Here is a 27,500-nt window from a genome sequence, read left to right on the forward strand (position 1 = left end):
CACTGCACAACAAATAAACCACTGCACAACAAATAAACCACTGCACAACAAATAACAGCTGCACAACAAATAAACCACTGCACAACAAATAAACAGCTGCACAACAAATAAACCACTGCACAACAAATAAACCACTGCACAACAAATAAACCACTGCACAACAAATAAACCACTGCACAACAAATAAACCACTGCACAACAAATAAACAGCTGCACAACAAATAAACCACTGCACAACAAATAAACCACTGCACAACAAATAAACCACTGCACAACAAATAAACCACTGCACAACAAATAACAGCTGCACAACAAATAACAGCTGCACAACAAATAACAGCTGCACAACAAATAAACCACTGCACAACAAATAACAGCTGCACAACAAATAAACCACTGCACAACAAATAAACCACTGCACAACAAATAACAGCTGCACAACAAATAAACCACTGCACAACAAATAACAGCTGCACAACAAATAAACCACTGCACAACAAATAACAGCTGCACAACAAATAAACCACTGCACAACAAATAACAGCTGCACAACAAATAAACCACTGCACAACAAATAACAGCTGCACAACAAATAAACCACTGCACAACAAATAACAGCTGCACAACAAATAAACCACTGCACAACAAATAAACCACTGCACAACAAATAAACCACTGCACAACAAATAAACCACTGCACAACAAATAAACCACTGCACAACAAATAACAGCTGCACAACAAATAAACCACTGCACAACAAATAAACCACTGCACAACAAATAAACCACTGCACAACAAATAAACCACTGCACAACAAATAAACCACTGCACAACAAATAAACAGCTGCACAACAAATAAACCACTGCACAACAAATAAACCACTGCACAACAAATAAACAGCTGCACAACAAATAAACCACTGCACAACAAATAACAGCTGCACAACAAATAAACCACTGCACAACAAATAAACCACTGCACAACAAATAAACCACTGCACAACAAATAACAGCTGCACAACAAATAAACCACTGCACAACAAATAACAGCTGCACAACAAATAAACCACTGCACAACAAATAAACCACTGCACAACAAATAAACCACTGCACAACAAATAAACCACTGCACAACAAATAACAGCTGCACAACAAATAAACCACTGCACAACAAATAAACCACTGCACAACAAATAAACCCCTGCACAACAAATAAACCACTGCACAACAAATAACAGCTGCACAACAAATAAACCACTGCACAACAAATAAACCACTGCACAACAAATAAACCACTGCACAACAAATAAACCACTGCACAACAAATAACAGCTGCACAACAAATAAACCACTGCACAACAAATAAACCACTGCACAACAAATAAACCACTGCACAACAAATAACAGCTGCACAACAAATAAACCACTGCACAACAAATAACAGCTGCACAACAAATAAACCACTGCACAACAAATAAACAGCTGCACAACAAATAAACCACTGCACAACAAATAAACCACTGCACAACAAATAAACAGCTGCACAACAAATAAACCACTGCACAACAAATAACAGCTGCACAACAAATAAACCACTGCACAACAAATAAACCACTGCACAACAAATAAACCACTGCACAACAAATAACAGCTGCACAACAAATAAACCACTGCACAACAAATAAACCACTGCACAACAAATAAACCCCTGCACAACAAATAAACCACTGCACAACAAATAACAGCTGCACAACAAATAAACCACTGCACAACAAATAAACCACTGCACAACAAATAAACCACTGCACAACAAATAAACCACTGCACAACAAATAACAGCTGCACAACAAATAAACCACTGCACAACAAATAAACCACTGCACAACAAATAAACCACTGCACAACAAATAACAGCTGCACAACAAATAAACCACTGCACAACAAATAAACCACTGCACAACAAATAAACCACTGCACAACAAATAACAGCTGCACAACAAATAAACCACTGCACAACAAATAAACAGCTGCACAACAAATAAACCACTGCACAACAAATAAACCACTGCACAACAAATAAACCACTGCACAACAAATAAACCACTGCACAACAAATAAACCACTGCACAACAAATAAACAGCTGCACAACAAATAAACCACTGCACAACAAATAAACCACTGCACAACAAATAAACCACTGCACAACAAATAAACCACTGCACAACAAATAACAGCTGCACAACAAATAACAGCTGCACAACAAATAACAGCTGCACAACAAATAAACCACTGCACAACAAATAACAGCTGCACAACAAATAAACCACTGCACAACAAATAAACCACTGCACAACAAATAACAGCTGCACAACAAATAAACCACTGCACAACAAATAACAGCTGCACAACAAATAAACCACTGCACAACAAATAACAGCTGCACAACAAATAAACCACTGCACAACAAATAACAGCTGCACAACAAATAAACCACTGCACAACAAATAACAGCTGCACAACAAATAAACCACTGCACAACAAATAACAGCTGCACAACAAATAAACCACTGCACAACAAATAAACCACTGCACAACAAATAACAGCTGCACAACAAATAAACCACTGCACAACAAATAAACCACTGCACAACAAATAACAGCTGCACAACAAATAAACCACTGCACAACAAATAAACCACTGCACAACAAATAAACCACTGCACAACAAATAACAGCTGCACAACAAATAAACCACTGCACAACAAATAAACCACTGCACAACAAATAAACCACTGCACAACAAATAACAGCTGCACAACAAATAAACAGCTGCACAACAAATAAACCACTGCACAACAAATAACAGCTGCACAACAAACTCTTTGATTAATAAACAGTACAGGGTGTTCTCCTGCTCAACACTATTCACAGCTCTACTGTGCTGCTGTGCAAATAAAGTCAACAGAACCATAGAAAACCCAGCTACAGTCAGAGCAGATGAGGACACGCTGAAATAGAAACACAACACACAGTATTGTAGGATAGAAAAGACCCACAATAATGTAAATATGAAACTCAGTATTTTGTCACAATTACAGTGTTGTTGGGTAATCCTGTGCAGCACAGCTGTGTGATTTATTAATAACAGTGAAATCAGCTGTATATGTGTTTTAGTCACACATGTGTGTGTGTGTGTGTGTTGTGCACAATTATGAAACAGTGCACATATATAAGATATCTGAGGGGAAGTCTTTCACTCCATGTACAAACCCCACACTTTTCTATTGTTTTGACTAAACTTGCTTTGCTAAATATTAAATAAGCAGATGAGCATGAATAGACTATGAGCAGTAATGAAATAGTTTGGGGAATCATATCGATATTTCTCCAGAACCCGATTCACCGCCCAGCCCTAGTTTATTACAGTGTTCTGAAGTGTGTGTGCGCACAGCCAGAGTGTGTTTGACACTTTATTTAGAACTGACTAAACTAGATGTTGTGTGTGTGACCATCACTGAGATATTCAACTCACACTCAAATATGAGACAGTCTGTGATGAAACCTGCAGAAACCTGCGCAGGTGTGTGTGTGTGTGTGTGTGTGTGGCAGCATTAGCATGCGTGCGGCGCGCTGACCTCTGTTGTTTCTCTCTCTGCGTGGGTATTTCGCGCTCTCTGACAGCCGGACGCAGATGCAGCACACAGATGGCCTGTCAGAAACACACTTCACCTCAGCCGTACCGCTGTCACATGACCACACACAGGTCAGAGGTCACAGCGCAGACACACACACACACACACACACACACCAGCACAGAAGTTTCAGCTCCAGTGTGTGTGTTTGTTCGGACTCGGAGAATCACTGATCATCTGCTCCCACACCCAGGAGGAATAATGATGAGATCTGCATCAGAGTGACCCTCACACCAACACTCACTCGCCCGCCTTACTGTGATGTGTGTGTGTGTGTGTGTAAAGCAGTGTGTGTTGTAATCAATGCGTCTGCACTTTATTACTTTGTCAAATAATCTTTCCTCCCACTCCAAACAACTCTCCTCACTTTTTGACAAAGGTGGGGCAATCAGTCATTTAGGGTGGAGCTACTGTCCTTTAGGAAGCTGCTATAGTACTTTAGGGCGGAGCTATTGTCCTTTAGGGCAGTGCTATAGTACTTTAGGGCGGAGCTATTGTCCTTTAGGGAGTTGCTATAGTACTTTAGGGCGGAGCTATTGTCCTTTAGGGCAGTGCTATAGTACTTTAGGGCGGAGCTATTGTCCTTTAGGGAGTTGCTATAGTACTTTAGGGCGGAGCTAATGTCCTTTAGGGAGTTGCTATAGTACTTTAGGGCGGAGCTGTTGTCTTTTAGGGCGGTGCTATAGTGTTTGGTGTGTGTGTGTGTGTATGTATGTGTGTGTGTCTGTGTGTGTGTGTGATTTACCATGGTGTAGTGCAGTAATTCCCTGAGCAATACTTTATTATCAGAGCCTGTAGTTTCCAGCACTTTGTTAATGTTCTCTGTGACGTGTGTGTGTGTGTGTGTGTGTGTGTGTGTGTGTGTGTGTTCTGCTGTTCAGTTCAGTGCAGTAATGAATCTTCAGAGAGATTATAAATAATGAGCGCTTTGATTGTGCAGGTACTTCATCTCAGTGCATATACACACACACACACATACACACACACACACACCCACACACACACACACACACACACACACATAAGCAGAGGCAGATAACACTGCGCTCTGCTGCTAATCCTCTCATTACACATCAGCTTTGTTTTGCCTTTATTACTGACTGCAGACAGAGAGAAATCCCTCACAATAAACACACTGGAGACGCGTCAGGACATACTGATGAAGAGCAACACACACGCCACAGCTACTGTAATAATATAAACACACACACACACACACACCAACTTGTGTAGAGATGATGCCAACCATAGAGCACTTCTAGAGGTCTCCATAATCCTGGACCAGGCCGTATCCTGAGCTGATGCTGTAGTGGTCATGGAGGAGTGCAGAACATGAGACTGATTCCTGAAAGACTCCAGAGACAGACGAGTCTCCACATTGATCCACAGGGCCAGCCTGGTCGTGCACAACTGAGCCTGGTTTCTCTCCAGGTTGCTTGGGTTGGGTCTTGTGTTTCTGTGCATGGATGGATTTGCTCTTCAGTGTCTGGACTTTCAGCAGTGAAGATTAAACCACTGTGACAATACAGAAACTTTCTGTACTGCCCCTATTTTGTGTTTACTTCCTTTGTCACTGCCTTTTATAATGAGTTCATCCCCATTGGATGCTACAACCAATTACGATGATGTGAAATTATATAAAAGGGTTTTTTTTTCTTTTGAGAGAGAGAGTTCTGACCTCCAGTGTGGGAGTGGTGTTTGCGTCACCAAGTTGCGTTGCGGGTGTGGCTCTGCCTGGGTCTGAGGAAGCTGAGGAAGAGATGCGGCGATGCTCAAGTTTTCACTGACTTGTCCTTTATAGCCACCGTAACACCAAGTTTCCTGGTAATTGCTGACGAGTGCCAGTCTTACTTTACCTTCGTGTTGAAAACTTACGGGTGCGATGTGTTAGGACACCTCCGAAAACGGCTGCCTGTTTATCATTTCTGTCCGTTCTGCCAAGTCACCTGCCAGCCAGTGAACTGCTGACGTGTAACCTCCTGACGTCACCACTGCAAGCCTCTTGGGTCAGTTTCACTAATACACTTACATACATACATTCTCCACCCAACCTCCCTTTATTTTCATTTAATTAGTTATTTGAGAAATTTGAAAAGTTTTGTTTATTTATTTCTTGGTGTATTTGTTGTTGTTTTTTGAGAGGAATCTTGTTTTGGGTTACTTAAAATGATTGTAGGATATTGACTATATAAATATTTATTTTTGGGATTGTTGTTACTTGTAGTTGTATTTGCCATTTAAATTAATTCATTAAATCTTTCTAAGTGGAATTCGATTTTCTTGTTCTTATTTCGTATGTTACTGTATGTAACGGAGGGTCTTGTATAAGTTTTGTTTTCGCTATCCTGGGTAATTAATTATAGTTAGATTTATTTGTGGCAAGGTTTAAAACTTGTCTGGCACCCGAAATCATGCATAAAATTTGTTAATATATGTATGTTATATTATAATATATTTATTTTTTTTTGCCCGAGGGTGACTGCGTTAGAGGGAGATATTACCAGACGCACCGCCTCAACAGCGCCTTCCGTGGTTCAGTGGTAGAAATCTCGCCTGCCATGCGGGAGACCCGGGTTCGTATCTAACCTAAGAGTTATTAATTAAAATTTTTTTTTTTTTTGTGTGTGACCACCGTTACAGAAATGGCACCCAAACAGGGACATGAACACTTTAAGGGACATTGATCACTTTAAGGGACATGAACACTTTAAGGGACATTGAACACTTTAAGGGACATTGAACACTTTAAGGGACATTGAACACTTTAAGGGACATTAAACACTTTAAGGGACTTGAATAATTGAAACTTTCATTGATTGACTTGAATAACTGAAAATTTCTTTGACTGACTGACTGACCTGAATTACTGGACAGGGTTTTGTTTGTGAATGTTTAATAGTTTAAAATTGTTTTTTTCTTGCTGAATGTGAGAACTATTGACAAAAATCATCAAATAACTGAAATTGTGTAAAAAAAAAAAAAAAAAAAAAAAAAAAAAAAAAAAACTTCTCATGTATGTGGTTTTTGGTATAATGATTTGAGTTTATTGTGAAAATTTGCTTGAGCAACCTGTGTAAGCTGAATTTATTTTTTGTATCAAAGTGTGTGGGAACTTGAACTAGAAAATGTGATCGTCATCTGTCTGGTATTTTTGTACATGCATTTGAAAGGTTTCACTTACATTGATAGTATGGACATGATGTAATTGATTGCAGAGAACAGTTTCTTTGTGAGTATTTTTTGTTTTATTGGGTTTTTTATTTATTTATTTATTTTTTTTCCTGCTGTCCCAAACACACACAAATCCTAATCGCACCCACAACCAACACAAGTCATGGCCCAGTTCTTTTCCCATTCAACGTCAACATATGTTGATATTGATGCACCTGATGCCCCAACAATTTCCACGCCAGTGTGGTCACCTCCAGTGCAAACTCAAACACTTTCTGGACTTCCACCTCATGACCAAATTATGCATAATATTTCACCGGTCCATAGTTTCCCAAGCCATGCAACTCCAGTACAGACACTTCCTACTGCTCTGGGAGGCCATATTCTAATGCAACCTCTTTCTTTGTCCCAGGAACATGTTAGCATGCAACTGTGCACGTCTGCAGATGTTTCATCACCTTCTACAATGGAACAGCATGATCTGCCTGGGAACCTTCCAACCCCTAGGAGAGAAATTCAGAAGGTCAGTTCTTATGTGCAAGGTAATTTGGACAATCTGATGGTAACAATGAAAAAACAAGAGAAATGTTTGCATGAACTTACTCAAAAGCTGAAAACTTCATCATCCCAGCATGTGAATCAAATCACCACCCTTACAGCCAAAATAGAGTCCAATAAGCAAGAGATTGTCACCATACTCACTGGAGCTAAGCAACAAGAGGCTGCAGATGCTGACCAGTTGGTCAAAGCTGTACAATTGATGCTTGCAACTGAGTTTCAGAAATTTGAATCAACCCTTACCTCAGCAGTTGTTGACAAAGTGGAAAAACTCCGGAGAGATGTCCACCATGATCTCAAATCAATCCAGCAAACCCTCCAGGGAAGTTTGGATCAGCTTACTACAAATCTTCAGCAATGTGAAGAAAAAATTAGTAAATGTCAGACCTGTGTTACACAGTTGAAAAAGGATTTACAAGTGCACAATGTGAAAGATGTTGAACCTCAAACAGAAACAAAAGCTGCTCCAGTTACAAGTACACTCTCCACGGAGACTGTTTCAACTTTACCAAATACCATGGTCAAAAGTGATCACCTTAAATTAACTTTTCCCACCTTTGGACGACATACAGATGATACTGACCCTTTATTGTACCTAACAAAATGTCAAGATTTCCTGGCACTTCATCCTTTGACAGATGCAGATCTTTTGGCTACCTTTCGCACTGTCTTATATGGCACAGCTCGGGACTGGTGGGAAGTGAGTCGCTCCAATATTGCGACTTGGAAGGAATTTGAGTCTGCATTTCTTTCTGCATTCCTGTCTGAAGACTACGAAGATGAGCTTGCTGAGCGTGTTCGTACTAGAGTTCAAGGAGACAGAGAGTCAATTCGAGATTTTGCATTTACTTATCGAGCACTTTGTAAAAGATGGAAATCCACTCTAACAGAGACTGAAATTGTAAAAATGATCCTAAAAAATATCAAACCATACCTTGCCAGCCAACTGCGCAGTAGAGTGAACACTGTGGAGGATCTAGTTAAATTGGGATATCTATTGGAACGAGACTATGAAGAACAAAGACGGTATGAAAGTCGAATGGCTCACAAACAAGCAAGTGCACAAAAATCTTTCTCCAATCGACCTGTTGAGAAACAGCCTATTCAGTGTTGGAGGTGCAGTGGTCCACATCCACCGGGAAATTGCCCAATGTATTTAACTCCACCTTCCCAGCAATCTTCCACGCAACATCACCCAAACCATGGAAAGAGTTTTCATGCTGCAAAGTCAGGAGGTCGACCTACGAACATCATTGTAGCAGCCTCAGAAACACCCCAATCAATAAAAGAAGTTCCAAATGTTTTACTTCCATCTACAACTATGTCATCTCTGGCCATTCCACAACAATTAGTTGTCCCAATTAGTATTGGATCATGGTTTGGAAAAGCCATACTGGACACTGGAGCAAGCTACACGCTAATACATGAAAGTCTAATGCAGCATTTTGATACCTCTGCCCAGCTACAAAACTGGTCGAGTGGACCTCTTTACTTGGCTAATGGAAAAGCGGAGATACCCTTAGGATGGTTAAACATCACTATTCAAATACATGGTAAATCCTTTGTAGTACCTGCTGTTGTCCTCCCATCTCAAGCTCTTGCATATGCCATCATCTTGGGTTTGGACTTCATATTCTTTAGTGGTCTGAAAATTCATGTTAGTGAACGCAAGTATTCTTTTACGTCTGATCCTACTGAAGAACACCCATTTCAACCTGGAAATGCAAGTGAACCTCTAGTTAAAATGACACCCATGACAGAAAAAAAGACGCTCAGAAAGAACAAACTCAATCTCACCTTGTTAAGTGCTGTCCCTCCACCTCAAACCTCATTGGGTATGCTACAAACTGATCATGTCGATGATGCAACACAGATCTGGAATGCTGTAAGTAAAGCACAGCTTCCCAAAGAAGAAAAGCAACAGTTACTACAGATCCTGCAGAATAACCCTAGGGTATGTACTCAAAGAACTGGAAAAACCAAGTTACTTCAACACCGTATCTACACCACCAGTCAGGTACCTATCAAACAAAAGCCATATCGTTTGTCTCCTGTAAAACAACAAGTGATGGAGGAGCAATTGGAACAAATGTTGAGAGAAGGTATTGTAGAACCATCACATTCTTCTTGGGCTTCACCGGTGGTGTTGGTTCCTAAGAAAAATGGCAAGTTAAGATTCTGTGTGGACTACCGCAAAGTAAATGCAATAACGGAAAATGATGCTTACCCTCTTCCAAACATCACAGAGATACTAGAATCTCTCTCTGGATCAACAATTTTTTCTACCATCGATTTAAACAGTGGGTATTGGCAAGTGATGATGGATCCTGACAGCAAAGCAAAGACTGCTTTTATTGTGTCTGATGGGCTATATCAATTTAATGTTATGCCTTTTGGATTAAAAAATGCACCTGCTACATTCCAGAGGTTAATGGAGACCGTACTAGGGGAATTAAGACGAAAGATATGCCTTGTCTACATTGATGACATAATTGTGTATTCTCCCTCAGTGACCCAACACTTCTGTGATCTGCAAACCATCCTCCACAGGCTAGAAGCTGCTGGACTGACCATCAACCTGGAAAAATGCAAGTTTTTCCTACCAGAGATCACGTTTCTAGGGCATGTGGTAAATGCTAAAGGTATCACGGCAGATCCGAGCAAAGTTGAGGCCATTCTCTCTTTTCCTACACCCAACAATCTGAAGGAAGTTCAGCGATTCCTGGGACTAGCCGGCTGGTACCACCGGTTTGTGCAAAACTTTTCAAAAATTGCTGAGCCCCTCAATGCCCTGAAGAAAAAAGGACAGGTGTTTAAATGGACAGCACAGTGTCAACAATCATTTGACCAGTTAAGATCATGCCTTACCTCACCTCCCATTCTTGGCCACCCTGACCTCAAAATACCTTTCATTGTATACACTGATGCCAGCGATACAGGACTGGGTGCTATTCTCACTCAAAGAAAGGATCCAGGTAGTGAAGAGGTCATTGCCTATGCCAGTCGCACCTTAACTGGGGCTGAGGTAAATTACACTGCAACAGAAAAAGAATGTTTAGCTGTTGTTTGGGCATTGGAGAAGTGGCAACATTACCTAGAGTACAAGCTCTTCACAGTAGTAACAGACCATTCTGCTCTTCAGTGGGTGATGGGATCCACAAAAACTAACAGCCGCCTTATTCGATGGGTCTTGAGACTGCAGAAATTCAACTTCATCATTGAATACCGAAAAGGGAAGTTAAATGTAGCTCCTGATGCTTTGTCCAGATCCCCTCTCACTACAATTTCTCCTGTTACAGCAGTTTACACGAAGCAGCAAACAGACCAGCACACAGAGCTTCCAGTTTCTGATGTTGTCCTATGGGAGGAACAACATTCAGATGAAGAAACAACAAAACTACTACAGGCTGTAGCAGAAGAACCAAATCAATTGGAACAATATGAAGTGATAGAGGACAAGCTGTACCATAAAACTTACCTGAAGAATGACCAAGTACATTATCGTGTGTATGTTCCAAACCGTCTTCGGCCGACACTACTTCATCACTATCATTCACACCCGCTAAGTGGCCATCATGGAATATACAAAACTTATAAACGAATCCAAGCAGTTGCTTTTTGGCCAGGCTTATGGACTGATGTGAAGAGACACGTTAAAGAATGTGTGAACTGTCAAACGATCAAGTATGATAATCAGAAACCAGCAGGAAAACTTCAATCAACCATCACCTCTCGACCTAATCAAATGCTTGGAGTTGATATTATGGGACCCCTACCTCGGAGTACACAGCAAAACGAGTATTTGTTGGTGTTTGTTGACTATTACTCCAAATGGGTTGAGTTCTTTCCCATGCGTCAGGCAAATGCTCAGAGTGTTGCTGTGATTTTTAGAAGAGAAATCTTAACCCGTTGGGGGGTTCCAGACTTCATTCTCTCTGATCGAGGAACACAGTTCATCTCATCTGTGTTTAAGAATGTATGTGAAAAGTGGGGAGTTACACAGAAGCTAACAACGGCTTATCACCCTCAGACCAATATGACAGAACGGGTGAATAGAACTGTCAAAAGTATGATTGCGTCATATGTGGATGACAACCACAGCAAATGGGATCAGTTCTTACCTGAGATGAGATTCGCAATGAATACTGCCATCCAGGAAACCACGGGAGTAACTCCAGCAGAACTGCAGATTGGAAGGAAACTGCATGGACCAATGGATAAAATACTTCATGGTCAGAATCTTATCCCCGATAATACCTCTTATGATGTAGTCTGTCACATACAACAACTGAAGTCACAAGTTCAAGAGAATTGCCGAAGGGCACAACAACGCCAACTCCGAAACTACAACAAAAAGAGAAGAGAGGCCGGTTTCAAAAATAAAGACAGAGTATGGTTGCGCAATTTCCCTCAGTCCAGTGCACAGCACAAGTTCAGTGCCAAGCTGGCACCAAAATGGAAAGGACCTTACCGAGTTTTAAAACAACTGGGACCTTTAAATTATCGTATAGCCTTGGAGGAAACTGGAGAAGATGTGCGCACAGTACATGTGTGTAATCTTAAAGAATGTTTCCCAACAGCTGAGGAGTTGGAAGTCCAAGAAAAAAAACGACTTCGGGAATTGTTTGAAGAAACCTCTGAAGAGGAGGAATTTTTTGGATTTTGATTGTATTTCTTTTAACAACCATGGGTTGTTTTGTCAAGGGGGGGAGAATGTGACAATACAGGAACTTTCTGTACTGCCCCTATTTTGTGTTTACTTCCTTTGTCACTGCCTTTTATAATGAGTTCATCCCCATTGGATGCTACAACCAATTACGATGATGTGAAATTATATAAAAGGGTTTTTTTTTCTTTTGAGAGAGAGAGTTCTGACCTCCAGTGTGGGAGTGGTGTTTGCGTCACCAAGTTGCGTTGCGGGTGTGGCTCTGCCTGGGTCTGAGGAAGCTGAGGAAGAGATGCGGCGATGCTCAAGTTTTCACTGACTTGTCCTTTATAGCCACCGTAACACCAAGTTTCCTGGTAATTGCTGACGAGTGCCAGTCTTACGTTACCTTCGTGTTGAAAACTTACCGGTGCGATGTGTTAGGACACCTCCGAAAACGGCTGCCTGTTTATCATTTCTGTCCGTTCTGCCAAGTCACCTGCCAGCCAGTGAACTGCTGACGTGTAACCTCCTGACGTCACCACTGCAAGCCTCTTGGGTCAGTTTCACTAATACACTTACATACATACATTCTCCACCCAACCTCCCTTTATTTTCATTTAATTAGTTATTTGAGAAATTTGAAAAGTTTTGTTTATTTATTTCTTGGTGTATTTGTTGTTGTTTTTTGAGAGGAATCTTGTTTTGGGTTACTTAAAATGATTGTAGGATATTGACTATATAAATATTTATTTTTGGGATTGTTGTTACTTGTAGTTGTATTTGCCATTTAAATTAATTCATTAAATCTTTCTAAGTGGAATTCGATTTTCTTGTTCTTATTTCGTATGTTACTGTATGTAACGGAGGGTCTTGTATAAGTTTTGTTTTCGCTATCCTGGGTAATTAATTATAGTTAGATTTATTTGTGGCAAGGTTTAAAACTTGTCTGGCACCCGAAATCATGCATAAAATTTGTTAATATATGTATGTTATATTATAATATATTTATTTTTTTTTGCCCGAGGGTGACTGCGTTAGAGGGAGATATTACCAGACGCAGCGCCTCAACAGCGCCTTCCGTGGTTCAGTGGTAGAAATCTCGCCTGCCATGCGGGAGACCCGGGTTCGAATCTAACCTAAGAGTTATTAATTAAAATTTTTTTTTTTTTTTTGTGTGTGACCACCGTTACACCACACTGAACTGAACTGAGCTGAACTGAATTGAGCTTAACTGAGCTGAACTGAGCTGAAGGTGAATTAAACTGAGCTGAGCTGAACTGAACTGATCTGAGCTGAACTGAACTGAAGGTGAATTGAACTGAGCTGAACTGAACTGATCTGAACTGAGCTGAACTGAACTGAAGGTGAATTGAACTGAGCTGAACTGAACTGAACTGAACTGAACTAAAGGTGAGCTGAACTAAATTGAAGGTGAACTGAGCTGATCTGAACTGAGCTGATCTGAACTGAACTGAACTAAACTGATCTTCAGCTCTGAACACTGGACTGACACAGCTTCAGTTCACTGGAACTTCTGTGTTCAGCCGCTGACACACACTCTACACTGGAGAAGAGCTGGAGGAACACAGAGGAACTGAATTAAACACAAAAAGCAGTCATTGGCATCTATAGCAGGAACACAGAATACTATGGCAGTCAATGGGTGTTTTTCGCAACGCTCTTCAGAATATCTTCCTTTGTGTTCAACAGAAGAAAGAATTCAATTCATTAAAGTTTAGAATCTCTGGAGTGTGAATAAATGATGAGGATCCCTTTTAGACTCTTAATAATGTCAAGGTTATCGATTTCAAGCAGCAGTATTGAGCTGTGTGTTCATTAAACATCCAGAGAACAGCAGTTCCACATAAGTCCAGTTATTTATACTTCATAAAAAGAGAGCAGATCATTTATTGAGGTATAATCTGAATGATCATGTCTCTAACATTGCTAAAATCCATGAATAAATGACATGTTAATCCATGTTCAGATACATTCACTTTTACCAGTATTTACCCAGTGAAGTGATGATGATGATGATGTGTGAAGCTGCTGGAACTCACAGGAAGACTCTGACTGATGGAGGAAATGCCTGTCGCAGCTTTGAAGACACAATCAGACTCTTCCTTCACTTACAAACTCAGCATGATGAAATATTCTGAAATATGAGTCCAAACATGGGAATTCTGCAAATCCTCCCGCTTTACAGAGTAGAAGAACATAAGAGTTTGTGTGTGAAGCGATCAAAGCCGTCACTGATGAAACACTTTTAGTGGAGACTGACGAGGCTCAGGCTTTCTGGAGCTTCATCTGCAGTGCCAACGCTACAGCCGTCATCACTGATAAAGTTATCACTACAGTCGTCATCACTACAGTCGTTATCTCTACAGTCGTCATCACTACAGTCGTCATCACTACAGTCGTCATCTCTACAGTCGTCATCTCTACAGTCGTCATTTCTGCAGTCGTCACCACTACAGTCGTCATCACTATAGTTCTGTTTATCTCTACAGTCGTCATCACTGCAGTCGTCATCACTACAGTCGTCATCTCTACAGTCGTTATTTCTACAGTCGTCATCTCTACAGTCGTTATCTCTACAGTCGTCATCACTACAGTCGTCATCACTACAGTCGTCATCTCTACAGTCGTCATTTCTGCAGTCGTCACCACTACAGTCGTCATCACTATAGTTCTGTTTATCTCTACAGTCGTCATCACTACAGTCGTCATCACTACAGTCGTCATCTCTACAGTCGTTATTTCTATAGTCGTTATCTCTACAGTCGTCATCTCTACAGTCGTCATCTCTACAGTCGTCATCTCTACAGTCGTTATCTCTACAGTCGTCATCTCTACAGTCGTCATCTCTACAGTCGTCATCTCTACAGTCGTTATCTCTACAGTCGTCATTTCTGCAGTCGTCACCACTACAGTCGTCATCACTATAGTTCTGTTTATCTCTACAGTCGTCATCACTACAGTCGTCATCTCTACAGTCGTTATTTCTATAGTCGTTATCTCTACAGTCGTCATCTCTACAGTCGTCATCTCTACAGTCGTTATTTCTATAGTCGTTATCTCTACAGTCGTCATCTCTACAGTCGTCATCTCTACAGTCGTCATCTCTACAGTCGTCATCTCTACAGTCGTTATCTCTACAGTCGTCATTTCTGCAGTCGTCACCACTACAGTCGTCATCACTACAGTCGTCATCTCTACAGTCGTTATTTCTATAGTCGTTATCTCTACAGTCGTCATCTCTACAGTCGTCATCTCTACAGTCGTCATCTCTACAGTCGTTATTTCTATAGTCGTTATCTCTACAGTCGTCATCTCTACAGTCGTCATCTCTACAGTCGTTATTTCTATAGTCGTTATCTCTACAGTCGTCATCTCTACAGTCGTCATCTCTACAGTCGTCATCTCTACAGTCGTTATTTCTATAGTCGTTATCTTTACAGTCGTCATCTCTACAGTCGTCATCTCTACAGTCGCCATTTCTACAGTCGTGTTCATCGCTGCGCTCTTCATCTCTGCGGTCGTCACCTGGTCTGACTGTTCTTGCGTCCTCTAGATATAAATGACTGGTATTGCTATAGTTTTGGGGACTAGTAAAGTAATTTTGTACTTTTGCTTCATCTTCCTCTTGTTCATCAACGCACGCACGCACACACACACACACACACACACACACACACACACACACACACACACACACACACACACACACACACGCTCTTTCTGTTGCTGAGTGTGTGAGCTGAGTGTTGTTGTCTCAGAGTTCGAGTGTGTCCTTGAGCGCTGCGCTGAAACACAGCGGTGTGTTTGTTGAGAGTTTGTCACCCTGTTGAATGTGAATCAAACACTCGGCGCTAATACAGCGTATAATGTGACACTGAATATGCAGATGAGTCCAGATGAACAGATGAGTTTATATACGCGTGTCATGATGCCATCTGTGAGGGTCAGATGATGCCCACCACACCAGAGACACCAGTCAGAGGGAGAGTGTGTGTGTGTGTGTGTGTGTGTGTGTGTGTGTGTGTGTGTGTGTGTTTGTTTGTGTACTGTGTGCGTTACTAAAGCAGGTGTCTCAGTGCGACTGTTTAAGAGTGTTTGAGTGTGTGTGTAGGTGTATGTAGCTCAGTATGTGTATTATATATACTGTAAGTGTGTGTAGCTGTTTGGGTGTGTACTTGAGTGTGTCTGTGTGAGTGTTTCTGTGTATAAGTGTGTATGTGTGTCTTTGGGTGTATGTATTTCTGTATGTGTGTGTCTCTCTCTCTATGTGTGTGTGTGTGTGTGTTTCTGCTGCTGTCACCTGTTCTCCACTGTCTCCTGCTCCTCCACATCCTCACAGCTCATCTTCTCTCCTGGCTCTCCATGTTTCAGCTCGTCTCCTGTCCTGATGAATGTTTAGTTTCTGTGTTTATTTCTCTGGTAATTTCCTGTAATCAAACATCAGACCTGTGTTGAGTTCAGCTCGGCGCTCCACAGAGCTGCTCTGAGTGGATGTGAAGAGTGGCCTCGGCCTCCATCATTATAAAGATCAAACTGCATAATGAAGCTGAAGGAGACGTCATTATTCCACAATGAGTCTGCGGCGCCGTGCTTCACTTATTATTGCACTTTAAATGAGATTTTGCCTATTTATTACAGCGCTCCTGTGCGTGGCGTGGAACTCCATTTAGGCTGCAGATTAATCCAATTTGGCCGCAGTGATAAAACCTGGAGTTTAACTCGGACTTTAAAAAGAGCAAATTAGCAGTTAAGCTGTCTGAAATGACGGAAGACGAGGAGATTTCTAATGCAGACGCTTTCTGATGGACAGCGCTTGAACACTCGACTCCTCTGTGCTTCTGCTCTATGTCTGATTCTACACGTGTGTCTTCATGTGCAGGTAAACACTCCTCACCTGTTGCTCTCTGCATGTGGTTTCTCTTTGACAGTAGTGTATCCGTGATGATTTCCTCCTCTCAGACTGAATCGGTGTTTATTCTGTAAGGTTATACACCCAAACAGATGTGTATGAGCATACATGAGGGGATCTCTCCACACTCCGGCAGCCACTGGACACCGGCGCCAGTGCTTCACCACACACCAGCTATAGGGGGAGTGGAGAGACGGTGATGGAGCCATTCAGTGGATGGGGATGATTGGGAGGCCATGATGGGTAAGGGCTGATGGAGGGAGTTTGGCCAGGACCCAGAGGTAGCTAACGAGTTACATTCACTTGAGTAAAATTATTGGGTACTTTTTGAGTACATTTAAATATGTGTACTTTTACTCAAGTAAATTATCAGAGAAAAATCAGTACTCTTACTTCACTACATTTGGCCGTGTTCCTCCGTTACAGCCAAGTGATAGTAAATATGATCCATGTATCTTGATTGGAAATATTGCGAGGCGCCGCATTGGTAAGGTTGTGTTGTGAGAGATTGCTATAGAGAGGCGTCTCCTGCTTTCGGTTAGAGCGCGCGCATGTGTGAAATAATGGCTGAAGTCTAGGAAGACGTGCGAGTTTATACTGTGGTCCCGCCATGATGGCATCTGCAGTTCTGAGAAGGATGTTCCTGCTGTCTGTGAGGTGAGTTTATCAGGCCAGGTCACCCGGCCTCAAGTTCAGTCTGTTTTAACTCCAAGATGTCAACAAGAATAGTTTGATAATGCGATGCACACATCGAACTGACATTGCAGCATTTACATGAACGGCAGCTTCAACCTGAAAAACACACACAGTGGTAAGTGTCAAAATGATCCATATTTTTATTAATGGTAACTATGGGATAATTAAAGAAACGGCTGTTTAATGGAATAGCTGGTTAGCTCTGCACACATTAGTCATTTAACCATTGAAATATAACATTTTAAACATTATTTTTAACATACATCTGCTTTAACAGAAAGATATTATCAACACATTTCTGTAGTTTTAATATCTCATATCTAATAACTGATTGCATTCATCTTTGCCCTGATGGCAGCACATCATATTTGACTATTTATTTTTCAAGACACTAGTTATGGTTCTATCTGACATTGTCAAAATTGAGTTGTTGACATTTTCCTAATAAATGACAACTTATGGACATTATGGGATGTTGTTTACATTTTAAGACGTTTTATTTAAAAGACACATGTTACACACACACACACACACAAACACACACACAAACACACACACACACACAAACACAAACACACACACACACACACACACACACACACACACACACACACACACACACACACACACACACACACACACACACTGTCTGCTATATGGAATGCAACAAAACTTTGAAGCAAAAAATCTCAAAATCATTCAGAAGGCAGACAGAACCTGATCATTTCAGGGTGACGATTTCTCAGCTGACATTTAATAGCTTAACCAGGTTAATTGGACAAGTTAGGCTAATTAATGATGGCTTGTTCTGTAGACAATCAGAAGAAATACTGCTAAAGGAGGCTAATCATTTTGACCTTAAAATGATTTTAAAAACATTAAAAACTGTTTTTATTTTCGCTGATATAAAACAAGATCTTCTCCAGAAAAACATAGTAAATACTATGAAAATGTGTGTGTATATATATATTTTTACACATAAAATGAAAGGGTCTCGCATCCAGACACTGACCACACTCTGCCCTGCTCAGCCTCAGTGAGGGAGCTCTCTTAAAGGCGTCACACACGAGATGCGCCCTCAGCATCACAACACGGCACACACATGACAGCTGAAAGTATCGCACACCAGACGCGCACATTCACACACTATTTAAAATGAAAGTAATCAGATGGTGCTCTGCGGCGCGGCAGAAATATGTACAGTGTCCTGAGTCATGGCTGGACGTCGCGGACAGTCGCTGACGTGTGTACCCTGATAGAACCTTGTGTTTAGATTTCTGAAATGCATGACGCTGCGTGACGCTGCACGTCGCTGAGCCGTGCTTCTGGTGTGCGACCTGCTTTAGGCAGCAGGAGGATATGGCTGTTTTCTGTCTGTTTCTGTCGTTATGATGTGTTTATTTAATCTCTCAGGGCGTCTGCAGGGTCTTAACAACGTCTTAAATAAAAAACAAATCAAAACTCAATTTTGTACACACACACGCGCACACACACACACACACACACACACACACACACACACACACACACACACACACACACACACACAGACAGGTGAGAGCACTGACACAGGGAACACAGAACCCAACACTAATTAACCAACCCGGCCAGACTGACCTGGATGCTGTGGGCTCAGATGTGGCTGTAAAGACCTCGGGCACACACACACACACACACACACACACACACACACACACACACACGCCGGGGGCTCGTCCGGGAAAGACTGACACACTTTTGCAGAAATGGGCCGACAGTCCGGAGACGAAAGGAATGTAGGACACACACACACGCACACACACTCCACTCACAGACACACACACACCCGTGCGTGCGCAGCAGATGCGTCTGGAGCCGGGTTGCGCTGCAGCTGCTGTTGTTAAACTCCTGAAGGTCGCGGACTCTTCCAGACTGCAGCGTTATTATTCACACAATCAACTCGCATAAACACCCAGCGGCAGCCAATCAGAGCCCAGCGCCAACTGATTAAAGTCAACAAATAATCAGAGCGTTCTCATCATAACACACACACACACACTACACACACACACACTACAGAAGAGTTTACTAGATAACACACACACACACACACACACACACACACACACACACACTACAGAAGAGTTTACTAGATAACACACACACACACACACACACACACACACACACACACACACACTACAGAAGAGTTTACTAGATAACACACACACACACACACACACACTACAGAAGAGTTTACTAGATAACACACACACACACACACACACACACACACACACACACACACACACACACACACACACACACACACACACACACACAGTCTTCATTTCTCCATCTTCTGCATGTTATGAAATCTCTTGTTTTGTGTGTGTGTGTGTGTGTGTGTGTGCGGGCGGGCATGCGTGCGTGCGTGTATGTGCGCATGTTTGTGTGCGTGCGTGTGTGTGTGTGTGATCGTCATTCCTCACGCTCGCACTGTTCTCCCGCATGTTCTGTCTCCTGGGCCTCTCCGTGGTGTCGTGATCTCTCCTCATCTGGTTTGTATGCAGAGAGTCAGTAAACGCTAATGATGTACACCGCGCCGCTAGCTCCCCCAGCTAGCGCACACGTGTTCCTGGAGCATTATGGGATGTTCAATGTGTGTGTGTGTGTGTGTGTGTGTGTGTGTGAGGTTTCCTCCAGTGGTCTCCCGTCGGCTGTGTGTGGATCAGGGTTCGTGTAATCAATAGGAGTGAATGTGAAGCTTGGCTCAGATCTGATCAGCTCAGCAGAACCCACACCAGCACTGAGGAGACCTACACACACACACACACACACACACACACACACACACACACACACACACACACACCGCTTACACTGAAACCCTGACCAGCCTGTGTACACTGCAGGAGTGATGTCCACATGAGGAGGAGGCGGGACTGACCTGAGAACAGCACAGATACTGTTCCTCCTACACCTGTGCTCCTCTGTTGTGCTGTTCCTCTTGTTGTTACTGTACTCTACTCTACTGTACTCTAATATACTCTTCTGTACTCTACTGTACTCTACTCTACTATACTCTACTGTACTCAAACTCTACTCTACTGTACTCTACTGTACTCTAATATACTCTTCTGTACTCTACTCTACTTCACTCTACTCTACTCTACTATACTGTACTCTACTCTACTGTACTTTACTGTACTCTAATATACTCTTCTGTACTCTACTCTACTCTACTTCACTCTACTCTACTGTACTCTACTGTACTGTACTCTACTCTACTGTACTCTACTCTACTGTACTCTACTGTACTCTACTCTACTGTACTTTACTGTACTCTAATATACTCTTCTGTACTCTACTCTACTCTACTTCACTCTACTCTACTTCACTCTACTTTACTGTACTCTACTCTACTGTACTGTACTCAAAATCTACTGTACTCTACTGTACTTTACTCTACTGTACTCTACTGTACTCTACTCTACTGTACTTTACTGTACTCTAATATACTCTTCTGTACTCTACTCTACTTCACTCTACTCTACTGTACTCTACTCTACTGTACTCTACTCTACTGTACTCTACTCTACTGTACTGTACTCTACTGTACTGTACTCTACTCTACTGTACTCTACTCTACTGTACTCTACTGTACTCTACTCTACTGTACTTTACTGTACTCTAATATACTCTTCTGTACTCTACTCTACTCTACTTCACTCTACTCTACTTCACTCTACTTTACTGTACTCTACTCTACTGTACTGTACTCAAAATCTACTGTACTCTACTGTACTTTACTCTACTGTACTCTACTGTACTCAAACTCTACTCTACTGTACTCTACTCTGCTGTACTCTACTGTACTCTACTGTACTCTACTCTACTGTACTTTACTGTACTCTAATATACTCTTCTGTACTCTACTCTACTTCACTCTACTCTACTGTACTCTACTCTGCTGTACTGTACTGTACTCTGCTGTACTCTACTGTACTCAAACTCTACTCTACTGTACTCTACTCTACTGTACTCTACGCTACTGTACTCTACTCTACTGTACTCTACTCTACTCTACTGTACTCTACTCTACTCAAACTCTACTCTGCTGTACTCTACTTAAACTCTACTCTACTGTACTCTACTGTACTCTACTGTACTCTACTGTACTGTACTCTACTGTACTGTACTCTACTCTACTGTACTCTACTCTACTCTACTGTACTCTACTCTAATCTACTCAAACTCTACTCTACTGTACTCTACTATACTCTACTGTACTCAAACTCTACTGTACTCTACTCTACTATACTCTACTGTACTCTACTATACTCTACTGTACTCAAACTCTACTCTACTATACTCTACTATACTCTACTGTACTCTACTGTGGGGTCTCGGGATGAGCATCCCCAGGAGAAAGTAAATAATAAAGAGCATGATAGAGTAGCAGCTGCTCTGAGTGTGTATGAACACGAGATGCAGAAATGGAGTGTTATAAATGAAGACAACAGCTACAGAAACACACACACACACACACACACACACACACACACACACACACACACACACACACACACACAAAAACACACACACACACACACACAAAAACACACGTTCAGCACAGAAGAGTTTCTTTCATTAGGACAGGGGAAGTGTGTTCTACAGGTGGTCTGTGAGCCCACTCGCCTGCATGGACCACACTCCTGCATCATAGTGTGTGTATGTGTGTGTGTGTGTGTGTATGTGTGTGTGTGTGTGTGTGTGTGTGTGAGTCACTGTACTGTACTCTCCTCCTCTCTGTGGATGAAGATGCTGCAGTGATGAACACAGCTGATCTTATGATCTCCATCTGAGCTGGAGAAACACAGGTGTGTGTGTATGTGTGTGTGTGTGTGTGTGTGTATGTTGTCAGAAGGGACTATGTGGTGTGTGTGCAGGTCCAGCAGGTGGCGCTCATCCTGAGGATCCTCATGATCAGGTCTGCTCAGGTCTGTTCTCTGTTCTCCAGCAGCGTTTATTCCTCATCTACACTGATGTAGACTGCTCTCAGGACACATACACACACACACACACACACACACACACACACACACACACACACACACACACACACACACACACACACACACAGACACACACACACACACACACACACACAGGGAAAAGACACACTGGATCAGAGAAACTATAAAGTAAAATCACCGAAATGCCGGACGGAGCGCCTCGGTGGATTCTGCCATGAAAGCGGTGTTTATGTATATATGTGTGTGTGTGTGTGTGTGTGTGTGTGTGTGTGTGTGTACCGAAAGCACAGAGGGCCACTGAGGCTCTGAGGACGCTTTTCTTAATCGAAATTCCCCTCACAGACGCTTTAGAGGCCCGCTGGCCCCGAGGAACGAACAAGAGCCATTCATGAGACTCACACACACACACACACACACACTCACACACACACTCACACACACTCACTCACACACACACACACACACACACACACACACACACACACACACACACACACACACACACACACACACACTCACACACACACACTCACACACACACACACACACACACACACACACACACACACACACACACACACACACACACACTCACACACACACTCACACACACACACACACACACACACACACACACACACACTCACACACACACACTCACACACACACACACACACACACACACACACACACACACACTCACACACACACACACACACACACACACACACACACACACACACACACACACACTCACACACACACTCACACACACACTCACACACACACACACACACACACACACACACACACACACACACACACACACACACACACACACACACACACGTTTGTTTTTCTGAACTGTGAGGATATTCCACAGTTGTCTCCTGCACTCTCAGAAATAAAGGTGTGTGAGCTGTCTCAGGGCTGGAACGTTTCCTAAAGATACACACTAGTACCTGAAGGGTTCATGTTAACACCTGAAACTGGAAGAGGAACACTTTTGTACTTTTTATGTGCTAATATGTGCCTTTGAGGTATTAATATGATCTTTGAGTATAAATGTGTACATATTGGAAAGGGACCACCGCAGTGGCAGCTCGCGTACCTTTATTTCTGTGAGAGTGTACAGGCGGTGTTGTCGGACCCCTGGCCTGCCCCTGATCCCCCTCAGGAGCCGCAGCTCTACTGTCTGCAGACGCACTCTGCGCTGTAAATAACCAGGAGTAGCTTTACCTGAAAAACCCACTCTGAAAAGGCCAGTAAATCTTCAAAGCTTTGCCCAGTAAGAGATGAACCAAAATGATCAGTAGATTTAATTAGAGATGTGATGTGAAGTTTACCTGGAGAATTCAGAGTAGGTTTTATTGACTTTTAGATTCAATTCAGCTTTATTTGTACAGCGCTTTTACAATGTAGATTGTGTCAAAGCAGCTTCACATAAATGGTCATAGTAACTGGAACAGTGTAGTTCAGTTTTTAGTGTATAAGTTCAGTTCAGTTCAGCTCAGTTCAGTGTGATTTAATCATTACTGAGAGTCCAAACACTGAAGAGCAAATTCATCGATGTGTAGCTCTACCGATCCTGAACCATGCAAGCCAGTGGCGACAGCGGAGAGTGAAGAAAAAAAAAACCTTGAGAGAAACCAGACTCAGTTCGGCACGACCATTTTAATTTCTCCGATGGCTAAGTCTTGTGCAGAGCTGCAGTCTCAGCAGTGGAGGCTGGAAGATGGCCTCAGCGAAGACTTGTCTGTCCCTGGAGCGTCACTGGAATCAGACTCATGCTCTCCACTCCCCCATGACCATCAGCGCAGCAGCAGCTCAGGATACGGCCTGGTCCCGTTTTGTGGAAATCATTTTGTGGGATCATCTCGCCGCTGGTCTTGGATCCAATCAGTGACTCCGCATAATCTGAGGACCTCGAGATGAGTATCCCCAGGTGGAAATGGAGAATAAAGAGAATAATTAGCGTTAGCTGCTGTTCATCGTGTATATAAACAAGATGCAGAAACTTTTGTGGAAACCCGCTAAGTGTATGCTTTACTAAACAGATCGGTCTTTAATCTAGTTTTGAACTGGGAGAGTGTGTCTGAGCCTCGGATGTTATCAGCAAGGCTATTCCAGAGTGTAGGAGCCATTAAAGGAGAAGGCTCGACCTCCTTTACTCGACTTTGCAATTCTAGGTACTGCCAGACTTTTTTTTTTTTTTTACAAACTTTTTGCTTGTAAAATTTAATTAAGTTGTACATTTAAATATATATCTGTTTATATAGATATAGATATTTTTTATAGACAGATTTTTTAGTTATTCTGTGATAACTTTACTTCAAAATGTTCAATAAAATCTGCTGATGCACGGCTACTGTTCCTTAATTAAAGCACTGCCACACACGTTCACTGAATACTTTAATTTGAATTAAACTTCTCAATAAACTACTTTAAAAAGTGCCCAGTATAAGGATCTTCACAATGATTGGTGAAGCAGTCTTTAGGCAGGTCTCTCAACATCCTGTCAAATACACTAATAAGAGCAGTGATTAAAATACTGTAGAGTTGCAGTGTTATCAGTGTTATCAGTGTTCTTGCTTCATGATAATAGACTGTATTGATCCTAAAACCTGTGCTCTTTTGCATAAAGTGATTAAAGTCTTTAAAGGTAAGCCAAAACTTACAATTTTGGGGGATAAAAATACTAACACATCTTTAACACAAAGAACCAACATATCCAAAGTAAACAGTAATTTAGACATGTTTAATGTACCTGGTAGTCTTCAATAAGCTCCTGGGATGATTCAGTGGATCACAGCATCTCAGTTGTCTTTAACTTGCTGATTAAAACAGAAGTACATTTCTGCAGTCATTAACCAGCATCAGTGTAAATCTCCATCTACACACAGTGTAACTGCTGATCTAACAGGTCAGGATTGGATCAATGGATGTGTAATATATACGTTTACCTGCTGAAGTGAAGGTAGTCCATGTTTTTGCAGAATGGCAGGCTATGGGGGGTGATTATGCTAATGTGCTCATTATTGATCGAAGATAAATGAAATAAAAACAATTTACACATTTACAATTTTGCCTAAAACACACACACACACACACACACACACACACACACACACACACACACACACACACAAACACACACACACACACACACACACACACACACACACACACACACACACACACACAAACACACACACACACACACACACACAAACACACACACACACACACACACACACACACACAAACACACACAAACACACACACACACACAAACACACACAAACACACAAACACACACACAAACACACACACACACACACACACACACACACACACACACACACACACACACACACACACACACACACACACACACTAGTATATGCAAATGTGTTATCCAACTTACCTTGCATGAGCTTGAATGGCGAGAGCAATCTGTTGATCATATGAGAAATGTTAATAACGGAATATTAGATGATCATATAATGATGTTACTGATTTAACATTTGATCAGTTCATTTATTTTGGACTTTATTCGGTTCTGGCTCGCATCTCAGCCTGCCTGTCAGACATTTAACACTGGATGAGAGATCATCATCTTCAGCTGAACCTCACGAAAACGGAAATGCTTGAAGTTTCTGCCAACTCGACTCTACACCATAACTTTTCAATCCAGATGGACGGGGCAACCATTACTGCATCCAAAATGGTGAAAAGCCTTGGAGTAACAATTGATGACCAACTAAACTTCTCTGAGCACATCTCTAGAACTGCTCGATCATGCAGATTCTCACTCTACAACATCAGAAAGGTCCGACCCTTCCTATCTGAACATGCAGCTCAACTCCTTGTTCAAGCTCTTGTTCTCTCCAGACTGGATTACTGCAACTCTCTACTAGCCGGGCTTCCAGCTAACTCTATCAAGCCTCTTCAGCTGCTCCAGAACGCAGCAGCACGAGTGGTCTTTAATGAAGCTAAAAGAGCACATGTCACTCCGCTGCTCATCCGTTTGCACTGGCTGCCAGTTGCTGCTCGCATCAAATTCAAAGCTCTGATGTTTGCCTACAAAGCGACTTCTGGCTTTGCTCCTTCTTATCTGCTCTCACTTCTGCAGATGTATGTGCCCTCCAGAAACTTGCGTTCTGTGAATGAACGTCGCCTCGTGGTTCCATCCCAAAGAGGGAAGAAATCCCTTTCCCGAACTCTCACGCTCAATCTGCCCAGTTGGTGGAATGAACTCCCTAACTGCATCAGAACGGCAGAGTCACTCGCTGTCTTCAAGAAACCACTAAAAACTCAACTATTTAGTCTCCACTTCACTTCCTAATCTGCAATTGCCTCTCTGGTTCTACCACTAACTACTACTACAAAAAAAGTTACTAATGTTTTGCTTCTTACACTTTCTTTACACACCTGAAACTCGCCTACAGCACTTCTTCATTGTTGCTCTTATAGTTGTGTAAATTGCTTCCTTGTCCTCATTTGTAAGTCGCTTTGGATAAAAGCATCTGCTAAATGACTAAATGTAAATGTTTGCAGGTGTAGAGGCTGCCTGAACACTCTATAACATTACTATAGTATATATATATATATATATATATATCTCACAATAGTTTGACAAGGAGTATTTGCATATGTTAATGTGGATGGATTAATAAATAAATCAATATTTCTATGTCATTCTTTGGCTTCTCGGGGATTGGGTAAAGGATTGGGTAAATGGGTTCAAATGAGTTCTGAGACTGTCCAACCTAAGAAAACTCA

At 41.9% G+C, this 27,500-nt stretch overlaps 2 protein-coding genes and 2 long non-coding RNA genes across 7 annotated transcripts in view; all 4 read right to left on the reverse strand.

Moving 5' to 3' along the window:
* LOC147841930 (uncharacterized) overlaps window positions 1-4,943 on the reverse strand; it is an 8,533-nt gene extending 3,590 nt beyond the window's left edge. The window contains exons 1-2 of the mRNA XM_087272950.1: window positions 4,920-4,943; window positions 1-304 (exon numbers count right to left, since the gene is read on the reverse strand). The exon at window positions 1-304 is cut by the window's left edge and continues 767 nt beyond it. Of these exons, the coding sequence (XP_087129076.1) occupies window positions 1-304; window positions 4,920-4,943 (328 nt within the window). The remainder of the gene's footprint in view (window positions 305-4,919) is intronic.
* Window positions 4,944-5,357: 414 nt separating this feature from the next.
* Window positions 5,358-9,307, reverse strand: LOC147841931 (uncharacterized). Of its 2 annotated transcripts, XR_015503092.1 has the most exons (7): window positions 9,221-9,307; window positions 8,995-9,138; window positions 8,358-8,664; window positions 8,007-8,226; window positions 7,667-7,772; window positions 7,469-7,517; window positions 6,975-7,368 (listed from the first exon to the last, which is right to left on the reverse strand). It is a non-coding gene; the product is annotated as an uncharacterized LOC147841931 (long non-coding RNA). The 2 variants fall into 2 exon arrangements; XR_015503093.2 differs by lacking the exons at window positions 8,007-8,226; window positions 8,358-8,664; window positions 8,995-9,138; window positions 9,221-9,307 and adding an exon at window positions 5,358-6,362 and having other exon boundaries at window positions 6,439-7,368; window positions 7,667-7,795.
* A 3,900-nt stretch (window positions 9,308-13,207) lies between these two features.
* The window catches only part of LOC147841933 (uncharacterized), a 20,221-nt gene continuing 5,928 nt past the window's right edge, over window positions 13,208-27,500 (reverse strand). Inside the window, exon 3 of the mRNA XM_087272951.1 lies at window positions 13,208-13,527. Within this exon, the coding sequence (XP_087129077.1) occupies window positions 13,208-13,527 (320 nt within the window). The remainder of the gene's footprint in view (window positions 13,528-27,500) is intronic.
* Window positions 24,081-27,500, reverse strand: part of LOC141376685 (uncharacterized) — a 4,864-nt gene continuing 1,444 nt past the window's right edge. For 2 of the 3 annotated variants that reach the window (XR_015503090.1, XR_015503089.1), the window contains exons 3-5: window positions 26,143-26,171; window positions 25,679-25,720; window positions 25,413-25,549 (exon numbers count right to left, since the gene is read on the reverse strand). This is a non-coding gene — a long non-coding RNA (uncharacterized LOC141376685). Of the gene's footprint in view, window positions 24,633-25,412; window positions 25,550-25,678; window positions 25,721-26,142; window positions 26,172-27,500 lie in introns of those variants that run through there. The other variant, XR_015503091.1, reaches the window with a different exon arrangement.

This window comes from Danio rerio, chromosome 11, assembly GCF_052040795.2.
Source record: "Danio rerio strain M-AB ecotype USA chromosome 11, GRCz13ab, whole genome shotgun sequence".
Taxonomy (NCBI): Eukaryota; Metazoa; Chordata; class Actinopteri; order Cypriniformes; family Danionidae; genus Danio; species Danio rerio.